This window comes from Mauremys reevesii, linkage group 9 (assembly GCF_016161935.1).
Source record: "Mauremys reevesii isolate NIE-2019 linkage group 9, ASM1616193v1, whole genome shotgun sequence".
NCBI lineage: Eukaryota > Metazoa > Chordata > Testudines > Geoemydidae > Mauremys > Mauremys reevesii.
The window spans coordinates 47779209-47796947 of record NC_052631.1 but is presented as its reverse complement, the minus strand read 5'-3'; the positions used below and the strand labels follow the sequence as shown (position 1 = coordinate 47796947).

At 46.8% G+C, this 17739-nt stretch overlaps 1 protein-coding gene across 5 annotated transcripts in view; it reads left to right on the top strand.

The window, feature by feature from the left end:
* The window catches only part of GIGYF2 (GRB10 interacting GYF protein 2), a 169142-nt gene that overhangs the window by 19728 nt on the left and 131675 nt on the right, over window positions 1–17739 (top strand). For all 5 annotated transcript variants that reach the window (XR_005584535.1, XM_039487793.1, XM_039487790.1 and 2 more), the window contains exons 3-4: window positions 2158–2287; window positions 14118–14213. Coding sequence is in view for 4 of the 5 variants with exons in the window: in XM_039487793.1 (XP_039343727.1) it covers window positions 2158–2287; window positions 14118–14213 (226 nt within the window). In the remaining variant the exon portion in view is untranslated. The remainder of the gene's footprint in view (window positions 1–2157; window positions 2288–14117; window positions 14214–17739) is intronic.

Sequence of the window (17739 nt, the reverse complement as noted above, 5' to 3'; positions counted from 1 at the left end):
ATGATAAGTTTTTAAAAAATCTGTAAGGAAAGATTTTAAAAAACTGGGCATATTTAGTCTTGAGCAAAGAAGACTGAGGGGGTACCTGATAAGTCTTCAAATATGTTCGGGGTTGTTATAATCTGCAGCAAGAGAGCTTTAAGTTAGCTATTAGGAAAAAATTTCTAAATATAAAGGTAGTTAAGTTCTGGAATAGACTTCCAAGGGTGGTTGGTGAATCTCCATCATTGGAGCTTTTTATGAACAGATTAGACCAGCGGTTCTCAAACTAGGGGTTGGGACCCCAAGTGGGTCACGACCCCAGGGTCGCAAGGGCTGGTGTTAGACTTGCAGGGACCTGAGGCTGAAGCCTGAGCCCCACTGCCTGGGGCCAAAACTGAAGCCTGAGAGCTTCAGCCCTGGGTGTCGGGGCTCAGGTTACAGGTCCCCTGCTGGGTGCTGAAGCCCTTGGGCTTTGGCTTTGCGTCTCTTCCCTCCCCCCCCCCCCCCCGGGGGAGGGACAGCAGGGCTTGGGCAGGCTCAGGCTTGAGTCCTCCCTCCTGGGGTCATGTAGAAATTTTTGTTGTCAGAAGGGGGTTGCGGTGCAATGAACTTTGAGAATCCCTGGATTAGACCAACACCTGTGTAGGTTTACTTGGTCCCCCCTCAGTGCAGGGGGCTGGACTTGATGACCTCTTGAGATTACTTTTAGCCCTGAATTTCTGTGGTTCTGTGAAAGTTTGATGGAGCATGAAGCTAACCTAGTGGGAGGTCAAGTATGTTTTTTTTTTTTCAAGCATATATTAGTTTTGTGAAGTTTTAGTTTTATATCTTTTGAGAGCTACAAATAATAAACTTTGCAAAACCATGCAGCATTTACTTACTCTCCTGAGGCTAGGTTTGTGCTCCAGCAGATGTTCATGAGTGGGGTGATATCTTTAGCATCAGTGATGGAGAGTTGAGTCTGAATGGAAGCCAGGAATCAGAATGAATCTGGAGATCTTCAGTCCTTTTTTAGAAAAAACATTTTTAGTGTAAAACTTTCAAAAGCTTGGGCTCTTAAGTCACAATAAGTGCTTTTGAAAACTTTACCCTTGAATTTCAGAAATGGATTTAGAACCCTCCTTCCATTTGGCTCTTGGGATATTCTGTATATATTGATCCAGAGGAAGGAATATTCTAAAAGTAACCTATGGATTCTTTAAGGAAACTTAAAAATTGGTGCTACCAAATAGTAATAAATATTACTTCTAGTTTTAGTTGGAATTGCACCACTTTAATTGACACTAAAAATAATCACTATTGCATATACAGAAAATAGTGAAATGGATGATCAGATTATATTTAATATAAACTATTACTTATGATATCACATCAACTATGAAAGTTTACATCGGTTTATAGCTCAGAAAATTAGAGGCTATGGAGTTTTTTACTTGTAAATCACTGAATTGAGTCTAGCCTATGTAACACGTGACAAAAGTCCTATCAGACAGCTGTTGTCTTTTTTTAAATGAGTTCATTGTCTCAGTCCCACTTCTTTGTGGGGTGGTGTCCACATGAGGAAAATCATCATACTAATTATTCTTGTTTGTGATCTTAGAAGAGGTTCCAAGAAATGTACAGCTCTTGCACCCCTAAAGAGAGTTCTTCTGAGTTAGGGAGCAGACACAATTTGCAGACATGTTTGAAAGCAGTAATCTAAAAATGTGTTTAAAATACTAAAATTGTCTAATGATTTCAGGACATTTTATAAAGCTTAAAATTGTTTATTTTGGTATCGTTTTAGACTAACAGGTAAAGTAGGGCTTCCAAGAATGGTAATCCACAGGGTTTAGAAGAGTAATTATGCATGCCATCTTCTAATGCTTTGGTGGATAGTGTTTCCTGATGTGCTTGTAGGGAGAAATTTAATTATACATCAGCAGAGTGTTGTTGCTGTGCTGGTGCCATTGTGTGGTAAGCAGGGCTTCTTTTTAATAAAAAACAAACACACAAAAAAACTAGTCCTGGGATTTTTCCCTCTACTGCTATAGGGTATATGTGAAGCCAATCTGTTCCAATTGTTGGATTTATTTTATCCATCTCAAACTCTATTTCATGTCTGGTGCAGTGATATGATAGCACAGATATAGATTCTGTCCATTTTAATTTTGTTCCTCCTCTGCTTTGTTCTAGGCTGCGAGCTCTATCCAGTGGTGGGAGCGTGACTTCGCCTCCCCTTTCTCCCGCTTTGCCAAAGTACAAACTAGCAGATTATCGCTATGGGAGAGAAGAAATGTTAGCACTTTTCCTAAAGGATAATAAGGTGTGTGGGGGGTTGGAGGGGGAGGGTAGGAAGAAGGCTCATCTGTAATCCCACAATCTTGTAATTATGGAAAGAGGTCTCTGTACAATGTGTGCCCAGGTTTTTTTTAAATGCATGTTCCTTAGTGGAGAACAAAAGTGCAGGTTTATTATATATGTCCATGTGGTTTTCTCTCTAGGTGCGCATGTGCACCTTTCATATGAGATTGTAATATTTTGGCCAGAAGTGTTCATAGGGGGCATGCCTGCAACCTGCATGTGCTAGTGTCCCCTCCTCCCACCTGAGGACATAAAGGATGGAGCAGACCCAACTGCCCTTAGTTCTTACCTAGCAGCAAGATGGAACTTAGCAGTGTCCATCTGCTATCCTGCAGCTCTGCTCTTCTAGTTAGGGTTTCAGAGTTTTTGTAGTGTGGTTACAGTAGCTATCTGTCTTGGCCTGTTGGCAAGAAATTAAATCATGCACCTACTCTGGTCACTGATCATTCCACTTTGGCATTGGTGCTTTGGTACCTCCTTTGGTACTGATACCCTTGGTTCTGCCTCGCTTAGTACTGTCCTTTCCAGCTCCTAAAAACCTTGTCATTATGCCAGTATCCATTATTCAGTCCAGTGCAGTAACAGGCTTCTGTCAGTATCAGAACCAAAGATGTTCAGACTAATACAATTGTTATCCACCAAGCTCCTCTGGAGTCCCTCTTTCTGATTTATAGACCTATATTCCCGTCTCCTCAGCCTCTATCAACACCTAAGGTTGGGTGCACTGTATGAGGAAGTGTATTCCTGTCTTTTCTTTGTCAGATCAGGTATAGGGAACCTTCTCCTAGATTTGTCCCCCAATCTCCAGTGTCTGTGAATAGAAGTCCAAAAGGAAGTGTAGAGGGCACTCTTCTCATTGACACCAAAAGAGGCATGGGTTGTACAGAATCCAAACCCTACGGGTATCTCCACCTTAGTGCCATATACCATACCTGATGTCATGCAAACCTGGCCTTACTGGCCACTTTGGAACCCTAAAACTCTACTTCCTAGACCTCAGTCATTGAAAGTTCCTTTGTCTCATCACAGGTCTCTTTCTATGAGGCCTTCTGGAGCATTATAAGTCCTCACGTTGTGAGGCATGTGGCCAAAAATGAGGAGGATCAGGAAGAAGAATAGCTCCTACAGTACCAGTAGTCATCCCATACACCTTCCCAGATGCAGATATTAAGCCTAATTTACCATCTGCTATTGATAACTTTAAGGCTTTTCAAGATCTGTTAAAATACATAGCAGATACCTTAGACATTGGGAGTGGCTCAAGGAAGTCAATAAATTATTTAACATGTTGCATCCCACAATATCAGGCAGGTTAGCCACACCACATATGAAGTTACTTTCAGACCTGGCAAAGACAAGGAAATCACTGGCCTCCAGCCCTGCAACTTCTGAAAGATCAGTGTCCTTGCTTGGTCCCTCCTGAAAGGTTCCAGTATTTTTATGTTCACCCTGCCCCAGTTCACTAGAGGTCGCTGCAGTGCAGGAGAAAATAAAACAAGGACTTGCTAAGATGACTCCGAAGGAGAGGGACCCAAAGAAACAAGACCTTTTTGGGAGAAAAGTTTACTCTTCAGTCAACCTTTAGGTTCTTATAGTGAATTTATTAACCTTTGAAAGTGATATATGCCTACCTCTAGTAGGATAAGATCTCCCATTTTGCAGATAAACTACCTCAGGAGTATATGGAGGAGCTGAGGTCCATTCTTACCGACTGCCAAGACATTGTTGCAGGCAGCTCTAGATGTGAGAGCTATGTCTACTTCTATTACCATATTGAATCTTAATGGCTGAAATCATAAGATCTACTGAAAGAGCTAGTGTCACCATTGAGGATGTGCCATTTGAAGGTTCTGACTTAATTCTAACATGGATGAAGTGCTACATTTTTTGGAGAATTCCAGGACAATTCTTTGCTCTCTGGGCCTTTATCCTCCAGCTTGGAGGAGGAGAGAGGACAAACCTCAAAGAGAATGCTCATGTTACCAGCAGAAATCTGCTGAGCCTCCCAGAAAGAAACCCCCTTCTTCCAGTGAAGAAGCAATTCAGCTTTCTGTTCAGCTAGCACTCAGGTTGCATCTGGATCCAGGCAGCAAGTTAGACATCATGGTCAAGAACCCTGGGCTGATCTGACTGGATGTATTCCTGCACTGCTTCCCCACCCTCCTGTTTGGCAGCTGCCTTTTTTACTTGTTGGAGATCTGAACTGGAATTGGGTTCCAGTAGTCGTCAACAAAGGATTTTGGTCCAGTTTGAGTCCTTGCCAGCCGCCATGCTCTTCAAATCCAGCCCTTCTCAAGGACCCCTCTCATGAGATGCTGTTCAGACAAGAGGTGGACTCCCTTCTATAACTTGGAGTAGTGGAGGAGGTGCTTCTCCAGTTTTGGGGGGGTTATCCCAAAAGAAAGGAGGATGGCTTCTCATTCTAGACTTCAGCAAGTTCATCCATTGTTTGATGAATGATAGTCTAGGCATCCATAATACCTTCTGTAGATCTTTAGTTTGCAGCTGTTGACTTCCAATATGCATATTTTTGTCTGTCCATCCAGTAGGCAGTTAAACCTTGTTTCCTAGTGTGAAGCTCACACTTATCTGCACAGAGTTCTGCCTTTAAGACTTTCCATGGCAACAAAAAAGTTTAGCAAGTGCCCAGCAGTTCATCTATCCATACCTTGAAGAATGGCTGATTGAAGGCAAATCTTTTCAGAAGGTACCTCGCTCAATAAGAATAGTCCTCAAGCTCTTTACCTCAGTGAGACTCAGTGCAAACCATGAAAAATCCACTTTTATTCCGACTCAGACAATTTTGAGTTCAGGACCACTCCTATGAACTCTAAAACAGCAAGAGGCTGAAGTAATTCTGTGCCATTGTGGACATCATCTCAGAATTGAAGAGTCATCTCCAGGCTTCAGTATGAGACTGCCTCAGCTTATTAGGTCACATGGCAGCTTGCGCTTTAATAACGCTGCATTCAAATTGATTTGAAGTCTGTTTTATCAGCCCAGCAGATACTGCATAGACTTACAGGTTTCAGTCCCTCCAGAATTGCTATCCTTTCTAGTCTCATATAAGGATCCATAAGAAATCTGCCAGGGCATACTTTATGCTTCATGCCTCCCTACCTCCAATGGGGTAATGGATGCTTCCCAGAAAGGATGTGGAGCTCACATAGATGATCTACAGATGCAGGGTCTTTGGTCCCCAAAAGAATCTCATATCCATATAAACATGCTGAAGCTGAAAGCCATACATTTAGCATGTAAAGCTTTCCTGATCTTCCTCCAGGGAGCCGTGATTCAAACTCTGAAAGACGGTACTACAGCAATGCGCACTATGTCAGCAGAGAATGGAGAGTGAGATAATCTCTGTCAGGAGACAATACATTTATGGAAGCAATGCATACAACATTAGATTACTTTCACAGCTGTGTATTTACCAGATTATCCTTACAGGAAGTACTCCAACAATCAAGAATGGGCTTTCGAGGATTCTGTCCTCCAGCAAATCTTCCTCTAATGGGGACCCTCATTCTTCGACTTAATTGTCACCAACTTTAAGAAAGTGTCAAATGTTATGCTGAAGTGGAGGTTGCCTTCCAATCCTGTAGGTGAGAGATTGTTGAAATGGATCTTTAATGGTCCACAGCTGGGCAGATTACCAGTACCAGTGAAAATTTGGATTCAATTTGCTCAATGCACAGCAGTTTGAGTGAGAATTACACAAGCAGTGAAAGGTTATATAATACAGCTTCCTAATAAGCTTCAGTTCCCCAAGCATATACCCTCAGTAACTATGTTGGCCCTACACAGTATCCTGTTTGCAAACCAAGCAGATATAGCTACCAGTCCTAGATGGAGTCTTCTTTTCTTCTCAAGTACTTGGTATGTTAAATGTCCCCCGAAGCAGGGTCTTGGTTACCTTGAGGCCCTCTGGTTCAAAAGTCCTAGAAAAGTCTCTCATAGCAAGAGGTTGATTACCCTGGGACCCTCTGTCTTACAGCATCATGGACCTCTTCAGATGTTAATAGAGGATCTAAGAACTATATGATATTCTGGACATTTATACCCCTTGCTCTCAAAGAAGACGTGTGTCCTCAAAATATGCCCTGTGGGCATTCCATTCCTGGTTTTTCTAATTAATTTTTTAGAAAGGACTGCAAGACAGAGACCACAGATCAGTTGATGTTTACCTTCTCATCTATCATTCACTTGAGCTCTTAGTGTGGTGCCATCCTAAAGGGTAATTTTGACCTGGGTCATTCAGTACCAATCTCACTAATCACATTTTCTGTGTTTCCTTTACTTGGTGAGCTGGCCAGCTGATGTGACGTGACCAAAATTTCAAGTTGAAAACACACACACAGATTGAGCCTCTGGTTAACCATTCAAGTGCAATTTCAGCACGCTCAGTAAATTTCCATACCAACTGTCTGATGTGAAGAGATCCCTGCTCCCAGAATCCTCTAGCAAATTCAGACGTACCAAGCCATACCAAACTTGTGTTCTCCACATTACTTTGTATGAGTCACAGCAATTCATAATTCAGCAACATCCAAACAAGGACCTGATGTATGCTCTTCCATGATCCCTTGAATTTCCCACATCTTCAGAAAAATGAGACAGGACAAGGCCTTACTAACGATAACCTCAGTGTTTGTACTCCTGACCCGATACACCTGTGGATGCAGCCTCCAATTGCTCTACGAGACCTGTCAGTTATTTCCCAAGATCATGGCCAAATCCTGTCCTCAGTCCTTCATCTCTGCATTTGACCATATGCACATTTGCTAGCTGAGCATTATGAACAGAAGGTGCTCTTCTGAAGTGCAGGACACTCTCTGATTCAAAGCAGAAAAGCTTCTACGAGGCCAACATATAGATTAAAGTGTTAAAGACTACTAGCCAAGCTCCTCAGCGTTTGCTAGATGTCGCTATCTAGTAGTGTTTTGGGCTATTTATTATTTTATTATTATTTAGCTCAATTAGAGTCCACTTAGTTGCAATTTGAGCCTCTCACCCTTTTATTTAAGGTCACACTATCTTTTCACATTCCATAGTTATGAAGTTAGTGAAAGATATGGTCCATAGTTTTCCTCTACTTGGCAGCCCTTCTCTTTTCTAAAATCTTAAGATCCATCAGGGTCTTTCTGGCCCTGATGGATCCCTCCTTTGATCCTTTGCAGTTTTGTTCTCTGTCACCTTTGACTAACAGGGTGAGCGAGATCCAAGCGTTGATGGCAAAGCCTCCTTATGCATTATTGTATAAGGATAACATGACTCTCAGACATCACCCAAAGTTCTCATCTAAAGTAGTCTCCGATTTACACCTGGATCAGTTCATATCCTGGTATTTTTACCTATGCTGCATTTGACTTCTGGAGAGAGTTAAGTCTCATACACTGGATGTGTTGATAGCACTATCATAACTCCCTCAGGAGGAAAAAACCCTTCTTTGAGTGATTGCTCATGTGCATTCCGTCCGTGGGGCACACCAAGAAGGCTAAGAAGAGGTCGTCTCCGCTGAGACACCAGAGCAAGACTAGGGAAGAGACTAGACCCACGTTGGGCAGGTCTTGATCCCCGTCAGCCTTCAGGCCTCCGACACAAGTTGAGCAGAGTTGCCCAGCCCTCTCAGCGCAGGCCTCCTTGGACGTCCAGGTGCCCTCTATGCTGGAGGCCCTGCAAGCGGCTTGGGATGTTATGTCTCTGCCGGTACCAGGGGCACCGCTACCGTTGGCTCCCCGGTCCAGAGGCAAGCCACTGCTTGGATCTCTGCAGCCGCCTCCTGGTTGGTACCGTTCGCGGTCGAGGGAATGTTCCTGACGCCTTTTGCTGCCCCGTGCGCAGTCTGCACCAGTCCCCATCAACCCCCACCAGGTTGTCTGGCTGGGTTCCGACTGGCAGGGGTTCCAGGCACTTCTCTGCCTCGAGAGATCGTAGACCTCGTGAGGGGAGTGGCCCTGTCGAGACCAGGACAGACGGCACCGGAGGTCCTCGTCTTTGAGAGGCTACTCTAGTCCATTGCGATATGGGTGTCGACGCTGTTCCTGTTCTTCATCTTGCTCCAGGACCACACTGCAGCACCACTCCTGCAGTCCCAGGCGTCGATTGCTGTCGCCTCGCCATTGCGGATCCACCTGCCGCAGCGGATCATGGAGCACCTCCTGCTGGCGGTATCACTCCTCCATGTCGGGATCACGGTCTCGTAGTTGGCACTGTTCCCGACGCCACCACTCCTCCTGGTCCAGGGACAGTGGCAGGTCATATGCCAGCCCGACCTTCCTTCGTAGTCATCAGTCGATGGGACAGGCTAGTCAGGCTGAACCGCCTGCTCTACTGATGCCACAGCAGGTGCAGTGGTGGCAGCACCATGGTACCAGTGGGCCCCGTGGCCCCCGACACAATCCCCAGTAGGGGCTTGCTCGGTGGCTGGAGCCTTGGAGAGACCGTTGGCCTCCCTATCCCAGCCTCCCAGAAAGGAGTCAGTGGGGCATGCATCTTCGGTTCCGCACCCAGAGGGTGACCAAGTGGTGGGACCTCCAGTACCAGTGGGTATGCAGAATACTGCACCCCAATCCTTATCCTCCCCTGATGAGGCGATTGTGGCCCCTCCTCCCACTGTTCTGAAGGAGGACTCTTAAGGCCCACCAGGAACTATTGAAAAGGGTGGCATTGAGCCTCAACCTTCAGACTGAGGAGGTGGAGGAACCTTCAGACTCCCTCTTCAATGTCCTTCAAATGCTTTATGGCAAACTCAGGCTTCCTTGCCTCCCATCTCTGAGGGCAGAACGGAAGTACTTTGTGCCCACCAAGGGGCATGAATACCTGTACATCCACCCTGCCCCCAATTCCCTGGTGGTCGAGTCGGTCAGCCATAGGGAGAGGCAGGGCCAACCAGCCCCTGCTCCAAAAAAATAAAGACTCAAGGAGGCTGGACTTATTTGGGAGACAGGTTTATTCGTCCTCGAGTTTCCAGTTAAGGATGGCGAACCATCAGGCCCTCCTGGGTCGGTATGAGTTCAGTTTGTGGGGCTCTCTACCCAAGTTCGAGGACTCCCTCCAGGAGCGCAACAGGAAGGAGTTTAAAGCTCTGGTGGAGGAGGATACAGCGGCTGCCAGGGCAACCCTGCAGGCAGGGTCCAATGCTGCAGATACGAATGCAAGATCTGTGGCCTTCGCGGTGTCCATGAGGAGGGTGTTGTGGCTCCTGCTGTCTGGGCTATCCAGTGGGGCGCAGAACTCCTTGCAGGACCTTTCGTTCGATGACAAGGCCCTGTTTGTGGAACAGACGGATGTAAAATTGCACAGCCTGAAAGATTCCCGCACAACACTCAAGACACTTGGCTTCTACGTCCTGGCCCCGGCCAGGACCAAGTTTAAGCCTCAGCAGGCTCCCAGCCAGGCCACCCACTCTAAATATGAGCCCCCTTATAAAAAGTCATGGGACTATAAGAAACGCCTGCAGAGGCAGTCCTGGTCTCCTACCCCCCCTCCCCCCAGCCTGTGCCCTCCAAGGGTAAACAGGTGGGGAAATCTAAGTTTTGATGGGACGCCTGGGGGTGACTTACCAGTTCATACCAGGGATCCACCCGCAAAAAAGCTTCCCTTCTCCAACCGGTTGTGTACTTTTTCTCCCTGAGTGGTCGCGGCTGACTTAGGACCGTTGGGTTCTCAACACAGTCTCCCAGGGCTACGCTCTCCAGTTTACCTCTACCCTGCCCAACTACCCTCCGTCCCCATCCCTACTAGGGGACCCCTCTCACAAGGCCCTGCTTGAGCAGGAGGTGGGGTGGCTCCTTGGTTTAGGAGTGGTGGAAGTGGTGCCAGTGGAGTTCAAATGCAAGGTGCACTATTCCCGCTGTTTCCTTATCCCAAAGGCCAAAGGGGGACTCAGGCCTATCCTGGACCTGTAAGACCTGAACCAGTACATGGCAAAGCTCAAGTTTCGCATGGTCTCTCTGGCTTCCTCATCCCCTCCCTGGATCCCGGGGACTGGTACTCCGCTCTCGATCTGCAGGACATGTACTTCCGCATGCATATTTTCGAGGGACACGGGCGTTTCCTCCATTTCATGGTTGGGCAGGAGCACTACCAATTTATGGTCCTCCTGTTTGGACTGTGCACTGTTCCCAGGATATACAAGAAGTGCATGTCTGTGGTGGCGGCCTACCTCAGATGTCATGGGGTTCAGATCTTCCCCTATCTGGATGACTGACAGGTCAAGGGCAGCTCCAGATCGCAGGTGCAGGATCACGTGGCGGCACTCCTGTCCACATGCGCCACCCTGGGCCTGTTAGTAAACGACACCAAGTCCACGTTAGTCCCAGTGCAGAGTTCATCGGGGCAGTCCTGGACACTACATTGGCCAGGACCTCCCTCCCACCAGACAGATTCGAGACCTTGAAAGGGCTCATCGACACAGTCACGCAGTTTCTCGTGACCACATCCAGAGCATGCCTCCAGCTCCTGGGTTACATGTCGGCATGCACATATGTGGTTTGCCATGCCAGACTCAGGATGAGGCCCCTCCAGCTCTGGTTGGCCTTGGTGTTCTCCCAGTCCAGAGACAGGATGGACAAAGTCCTCACTGTGCCCGAGCCGGTGATCGCCTCCCTACAATAGTGGCCCTCTCTAGGGGAACATGCTCCATGGGGTCCCGTTCAGGGGCAGACCCCCATCGGTGGAGCTGGTGTCTGACACGTCGGACCTGGGGTGGGGAGCCCATGTGGCAAATGTTCAGACCTAAGATCTGTGGTCCGTGCAGGACCTTGCCCTGCATATAAATGTCAAGGAGCTCAGGGTGGTCCGGCTGGCATGCATGGCCTTCCGCTCTCACCTGGAGAGCAGAGTGGTCAGGGTTCTCACGGACAACACGGCCTCGATGTTTTACATCAGCAGGCAAGGCGGGGCCTGCTTGTCTGTCAGGAAGCCCTCAGGCTGTGGGACTTCTGTATAGCCCATGATATTTGCCTACAGGCCCACCACTTACCGGGCGCCTGGAACTTGTGGGCGGATTGCCTGAGCCAAGATTTCTCTCAGCACGAGTGGTCACTACACCCAAAGGTGGTGCACAGGATTTTCCAAGAGTTGGGAACTCCCTAGGTGGACCTTTTCATGACTTGGCAGAACCGCTGGTGTCCCCGTTTCTGCTCCAGGAGGGAGAGGAGGTTGGGGGTGGGTGCCATTTCTGAAGCCTTCCTCCTATCCTGGTCGGGCCAGCTTCTCTATGCCTTTCCCCGATCCCACTGATTGGCAAGGTCTTGGAGAAGATAAAAACGGACAGGGCCTGGGTCCTCCTGACTGGGCCACACCGGGGCAATCAACATTGGTACTGGACTTTCATGGGTCTGGCAGTCGCCCCGCTGTGGCCGTTGCCGTCCTGCTCGGACCTGCTCTCCCAGGACCAGAGCCGCCTCCTCCACCCCAACCTAGCGGCACTCCACCTCACGGCGTGGCTGCTCAATGTTTAGGCTGGGAGGAAAGGACGTGCTTGGAAATGGTTCAGCGCATCCTCTAGAAAGCAGGCGGCCCTCCACGCGCTGGGCCTACTTGGCAAAGTGGTCTTGGTTTTCCTGGTGGGCAGCTGAGCTGGGTGTTTCGCCCGTAGCTGCTCCGATCCAACTCATTTTAGACTACCTCCTTCACCTTAGAGCCCAAGGTCTAGTGCCCTTGTCCGTCAAGGTGCACTTGGTGGCCATATCGGCCTTCCACCCCCCAGTGCAGGGGCACACGGTATTCTCCTATGCTATGACTAGCCGATTCCTTAAGGGTTTGGATTATCTCTTCCCATATGTTAGGTCCCCCCACTTCCCGCAATGGGACCTGAACTTGGTGCTGGCCCAGTTGATGGGTCCCCCTCTGAGCTGCTAGCTACATGCTCCTGGTTGCACCTCTCGTGGAAGGTAGCCTTCCTGGTGGCGATCATGTCAGCTAGATGGGTCTTGGAGCTCAGGGCCCTGACCTCTGAGCCCCCATACATGATGTTGCATAAGGATAAGGTCTGGCTCCGACCACATCCTTCGTTCCTCCCTAAGGTGGTCTCCGCCTACCACATGGGTCAGGACATCTTCCTGCCGGTCCTCTGTCCCAAGCCCTATGCGTCCAGCGAGGAGCGCCGCCTCCATACGCTGGATGTGAGACTGGCTCTGGCCTTTTACCTGGAGTGGACTAAGCCGTTTAGGAAGTCTTTGCAGCTGTTCATCGCCTTGGCTGAACACATGAGAGCGGCTGATCTCCACTCAGCGGCTCTCCAACCAGATCGCCTCGTGTATCTGTACCTGGTACGACCTGGCAGGAATCCCTCTGCCGTCGATTGTGAGGGCACACTTAACTAGGGCACAAGTCTTGTCGGCTGTCTTTTTAGCCCATGTCTCCATTCCGGACATTTGCAGAGCTGCCACACGATCTTCCGTTTACCTCGCATTATGCGATCGTCTCCCAAACCAGGGAGGATGCCGGGTTCGGCAGGGCTGTACTCTGTCCTGAGAGTCTGTGAACTCCTACCCACCTCCAACAGATATTGCTTGGAATCACCTATTGTGGAATGCACATGAGCAATCAGTCGAAGAAGAAAAGATAGTTACCTTTTCCATAACTGTTGTTCTTCGAGATGTGTTGCTCCTGTCTATTCCACACCCCGCCCTCCTTCCCCTCTGTCGGAGTTGTCTGGCAAGAAGGAACTGAGAGTTGGGGGAGCGTGCAATGCCCCTTATACCGCGTCATAGAGGCACCACTCCAAGGGTCGCTAGGGGCGCTCCCTTACGGGTACTGCTAGGGGAAAAACTTCTGGCACCAATGCACCTGGCGAGAACGCACACCAAGGCGGGGCCTGCTCCTTGTGGAATGGACATGAGTACCACATCTTGAAGAACACCAGTTACGGAAAAGGTAACTGTCTTTTCTGCAAGTCACCTAGGCTTTTTGTATTCTTTGGGACTAGATGTAGGGGACAGGCCATTTTTGACTTTAACTGTCATCCTAGTTAGTATCCAATTGTATAAAGATCTGTATGAACTGTCTAAATAAATTCATCCTCTTGCATTATGGCGTGCATGTGTAGAGCCCAAACAGCTTCATCTGCATGCTTGAGATTTGCAGGGAAGCTACTTGAAGTTCACTTCACATATTCACACGCTATATTACTCCCTAGTTGCCAGATTAGATGTCCAAGTTGGTAGGGCCTGCAGTCTCTCTGTTCAAACAGGACTCCTAGCATCTACTTCCTTAGAGAGAACTGCTATATAAGTGGGATCCACGTGGCCATATACTTGAAGAATGAATAATTGCTTTCTCAACAGTAACTGTGGTTCTTCGAGCTGTTTTTGTCCATTTGGATCCCACGACCTGTCCTCCTTCCCTGCTAAAATGGAGTGCTTCATACTATGATTCTGTATTGACAAAGGATCTGAGGGGCAGTTGGGCTTGCTTCACCTTTGATGTCCTTGGGTGAGGGGTATGAGGACATGCAGGGCATAGGTATCGCTCCAGTGGACCCTGCTGGCGAAAAGAATCCGTTTGCATGTGCCTGGGGTTCATGTACACCTAGAGTAGCATCCACACAGACAAAATAGTTCTAACAATCACACTTTATAGTAAATACCTGTTCTCTTGGCTGGCTGTGTTCCTGGATGTCGGCTTCCAGAACCCTGGAGAAAGACAAGTAGGTATTGAACAGAGAGAGGAGATTTGCTGGTGGCGATTAGAAGGTGCATAGTGCCATCTCTGGAATGTGTGTACTGGGGTGTAATGCTTGATCTGTAGTGTAGCTCTTAACATGCCATCTTCCTTCCCTGCAGATACCTTCAGACCTCCTGGATAAGGAGTTTCAGCCTATTTTACAGGAGGAGCCCCTGCCACCACTGGCACTTGTGCCTTTTACAGAAGAAGAACAGGTTGGTATCTGCAGATATTTAAGAGATGACTTTGTGAAAAATGAATCTGAATAACTAAGAATGTTCTGTGGACTGGGACTAGACTAATGGCAGATGACAAATAGAGTGTATTATATCTGAAAACATAACCCTTTCCATACTGATAAGCTTAAGACTGGGAGACATGAGCAAAGAGCTCTATAAGAGAGCTCTGTGTTACCATAGAGTGCAGGTTCCTGGCCTCAAAACCCAGTTGGTATCCTATATTGTTTAACCAGAGTCCCTTTGTTCATCATTTTGCTTCTGCTATATTAATAGCAGGCATTCCCTAGTTGAGCTGGTAATCTAAAATTATCAGAAGCTCCCAAGAAATGAATGAGATTTATGTAGCTTTTTGTAGAACCCTGTCTCTGAGTTCACAGAATTTTCAGATCAGTAGGACAGCAGTTAGCATTAAAAATTTTACATTTTTCTTGTAATTTACCATTTTGGTGATTGCGTGACTGCTGATTCTTCAAGTGTCCTCTGCCTATTCGTGCTCATGAGATGCAGTTCTGATGGTGGAATTTTTCAATAGCAGTGCCTATGGAAACACATCTGCTCTTCCTCCTGGCCCTCCCTTTACTGATCCTGAATGTTCTGAGGTTAACACTGTAAAAAAGGGCATGTTGCTCTGGCAGTTTCTCTTCCAGCTGCCATGCTCACAAATGAGTAACTGCTCTTGGCCCTTGGCCTGGATCCTTGGCTTAGACCAATGCCTTCTACACACTTTTAGCATTTATACTAGATTAGATCTTAGTGTAAATAGTTAAATTTTATCATTTTAGTGATAGGTTTTATTTCTTAATTTTTTTTTCTAACTAGTAGTTTAGAGTGTTGGTTCAGGGATTAGGATCCAGTGGTGGATCCAAAGATCAAGAGGCCTCTTGTCCCACTGTTTTTTCTGGCATTTGAACCTAATACAAGATGCTTAGCTTGCCTCCAGGAAGGACACACTCACTCAAGAAGGTGCTCTATCTGCAGTTCTTTGCCCCTGAAGGCTTGGACAAAAATCAGAATAGACCACAAGCTCTGCTTCTGCAGGAGGTTTGACAGCCAAGTTTTTCAGATCCGGCACATCTCTCAAATCCTTGGGAGCACAGACCAGCATCCGCCCCACAATGCTTCTGGTGAGAAACAGCAAACATCTCTGCAAAAGGTACTGTCTTTAGTTTAAAGCTTCAGGAAATCTGCAGGACTCAAGAAGAGAGACAAAACTTGAATCCAGAATTAGAAAGCAGAGATGGGAAAGGCCTCTGAGCAGACAGCTGCTGCTCCTCCCTCCCTCCCCCCATTATGTTGACCATGGCACGCATAATACTTTCCCTTTCAACACAAGACTAGTTTGTAGCTCTTAACCTAAAGGGTACACATTTCCATATCTCAGTCAGACCGGCACACCCATTTATCTTGGTTTCCTAGTAGGAGGGGATGACTTCCAGTTAAGACTTCTTCCCTTTGGCCTTTCTGCTGCACCCAGGGTTTTTACAAAGTGCACTTATATCTATACATGATTTGGCTAATCAAAGCATTATCAGAAGAAAATGCATCCAGAGCTATATCTTAAATATGCTCCCTGTTCAAGAAGTTACGCCTAAGGATAAACTGGGAGAAATCATTATTGAGACTCACATAGGATTACCTTCATAGGAGTGATATTGGACTCATTCTGCAGTGCTGCTTTGCCCGAAGAAATGTTTGAAAAGAATAAATGAGCTATGCCATTGCTACACCAACTTCCATGCCAAAAGTCCTCCTCTTTCTCAGACTAATTGACTTCATAGACTCAGCTATGTCTTACACTTCACATCCAGCTTAAAAAGAGTCTCTCTGGTACTAGCTGACAAAGAATGTGTTCCAGTCTCTGTCATAGTGGACTCAGAGTCTCAGTGTTATGAAAGGAGTGGCTTTCAGCCCTCCAGCACCATCAGCAACAATAACCTGTCACATTCAACGTGGGCTGAGGAGCTCACTTCAACAGGCTGTGCGCCACCACGGGAATGCCTATGAAAAGAAAATTGTGCTAAAAATCAGAGCACTGTGTTGGGCTCTGAGCTCTTCTTCCTCATGTCAGAAGGTAGAGCATGTTGACATGGACAGTCCAGTGGCAATGTACTATATAAACAAGCAGGAAGGAGCTCACTCAGCGCAACTATGAAGAGAAGCAGTAGGTCTGTGGCAATGAAGCATACAGTACAAGATGTACCCTGTATTACTACATCGAGCAGAGAACGACATGTCTTGTGAATCAGCTGAGCAGACACAACAGAACTCCATGAGTGGTTGTTAGAGATGATGATATGCATGATCTTCAACTCATGGGGTGTCACGATATAGATCTCTTTCCAGTTAGGCAGAATGCAAAATGAGCCAGGAAGTGACAACCAATCCTTTTGGATGCATTCCTCATAAGATGAAGGCATACAGGAAAACCTGCCTTCCTCTCACTTTTCCTAATCCACGGAGGAGTGGTGTGGTGATGGTGGTTTAAAAGATAAAATAAAATAAAAAAGGCAAAAAACAAACACAAAACAGTACAGAACTAAAGTAAATTTGGTGATTCTGGCATGGCTGAGGTAACAGTGGTTCCCAGACCACCTTTGGCTATCAAAAGGAGTTTACCAGTCTCTCCCTCTTACTTCAGATCTGTTGAATTGACAAAACAAAATGTCTGAAGACCAGGGCTGTAGGGCTTTGATAGAGTTGGAGCAGTCTTGCTCTCTAGATATACATGTCCTACTTAACTGTAGGAAAGAATCAACGTGTAAGTGTCGTTAACCTCAAATGGAAGAGATTTGTTTGGGCAAACAGTAATAACGTAACCCTAACCATGGCTCCAGTTCAGCATATATTAGAATATCTGCCACAGACGAAACTTTCAGGGTTCTTGCCCATCAATGAAGGTTAATCTAGTAGCCATATTTATAAGTGAGAGGTTATGCCAGTAACCATTCAGTATTCACACACACGTGGGTTGAGATTTATGAAAGGATTAACATTCCCCAGGAGTTAGTCTTCTGTTGCGTGTGGAGACCTCAACAGATTCCTCACACAGATAATGAAGCCTCCATTTGGGCCAATGGCAGAATGCCCTTTATTTCACCTTTCAGTTAAACATTTGCTAGAAGAGTGAGTGAACTACAGACCCACTATTTACTGTTTTACATAAGGACAAAATTGTGCTACATCCCCATCCCAAGTTCCTGCCCAAAGTGGTGACCTAATGTCATGTTAATCAGTTAACCTGGCAGTGTTCTTTCCAAGATCTCTCTCTCTCTCGTGCAGGAGAAAATGTTTCATGTGTTAAACTAAAGCCCTTTTTGTATCTATTTTAAATATGGTGATTTCCTGAATTGAGTCCTATCTATTGGTTTCCTATGCTGACAGCAAAAAATTCAAAGCAGTCACATCTTAGACACTATCAAAATAGGTTAGGCTCTGCTTTCATGAGGCCTACGCTTTAGTGTCAGTCCTTGTCCCTAAGGAAATTGGGTCACAGTTTGTGAGC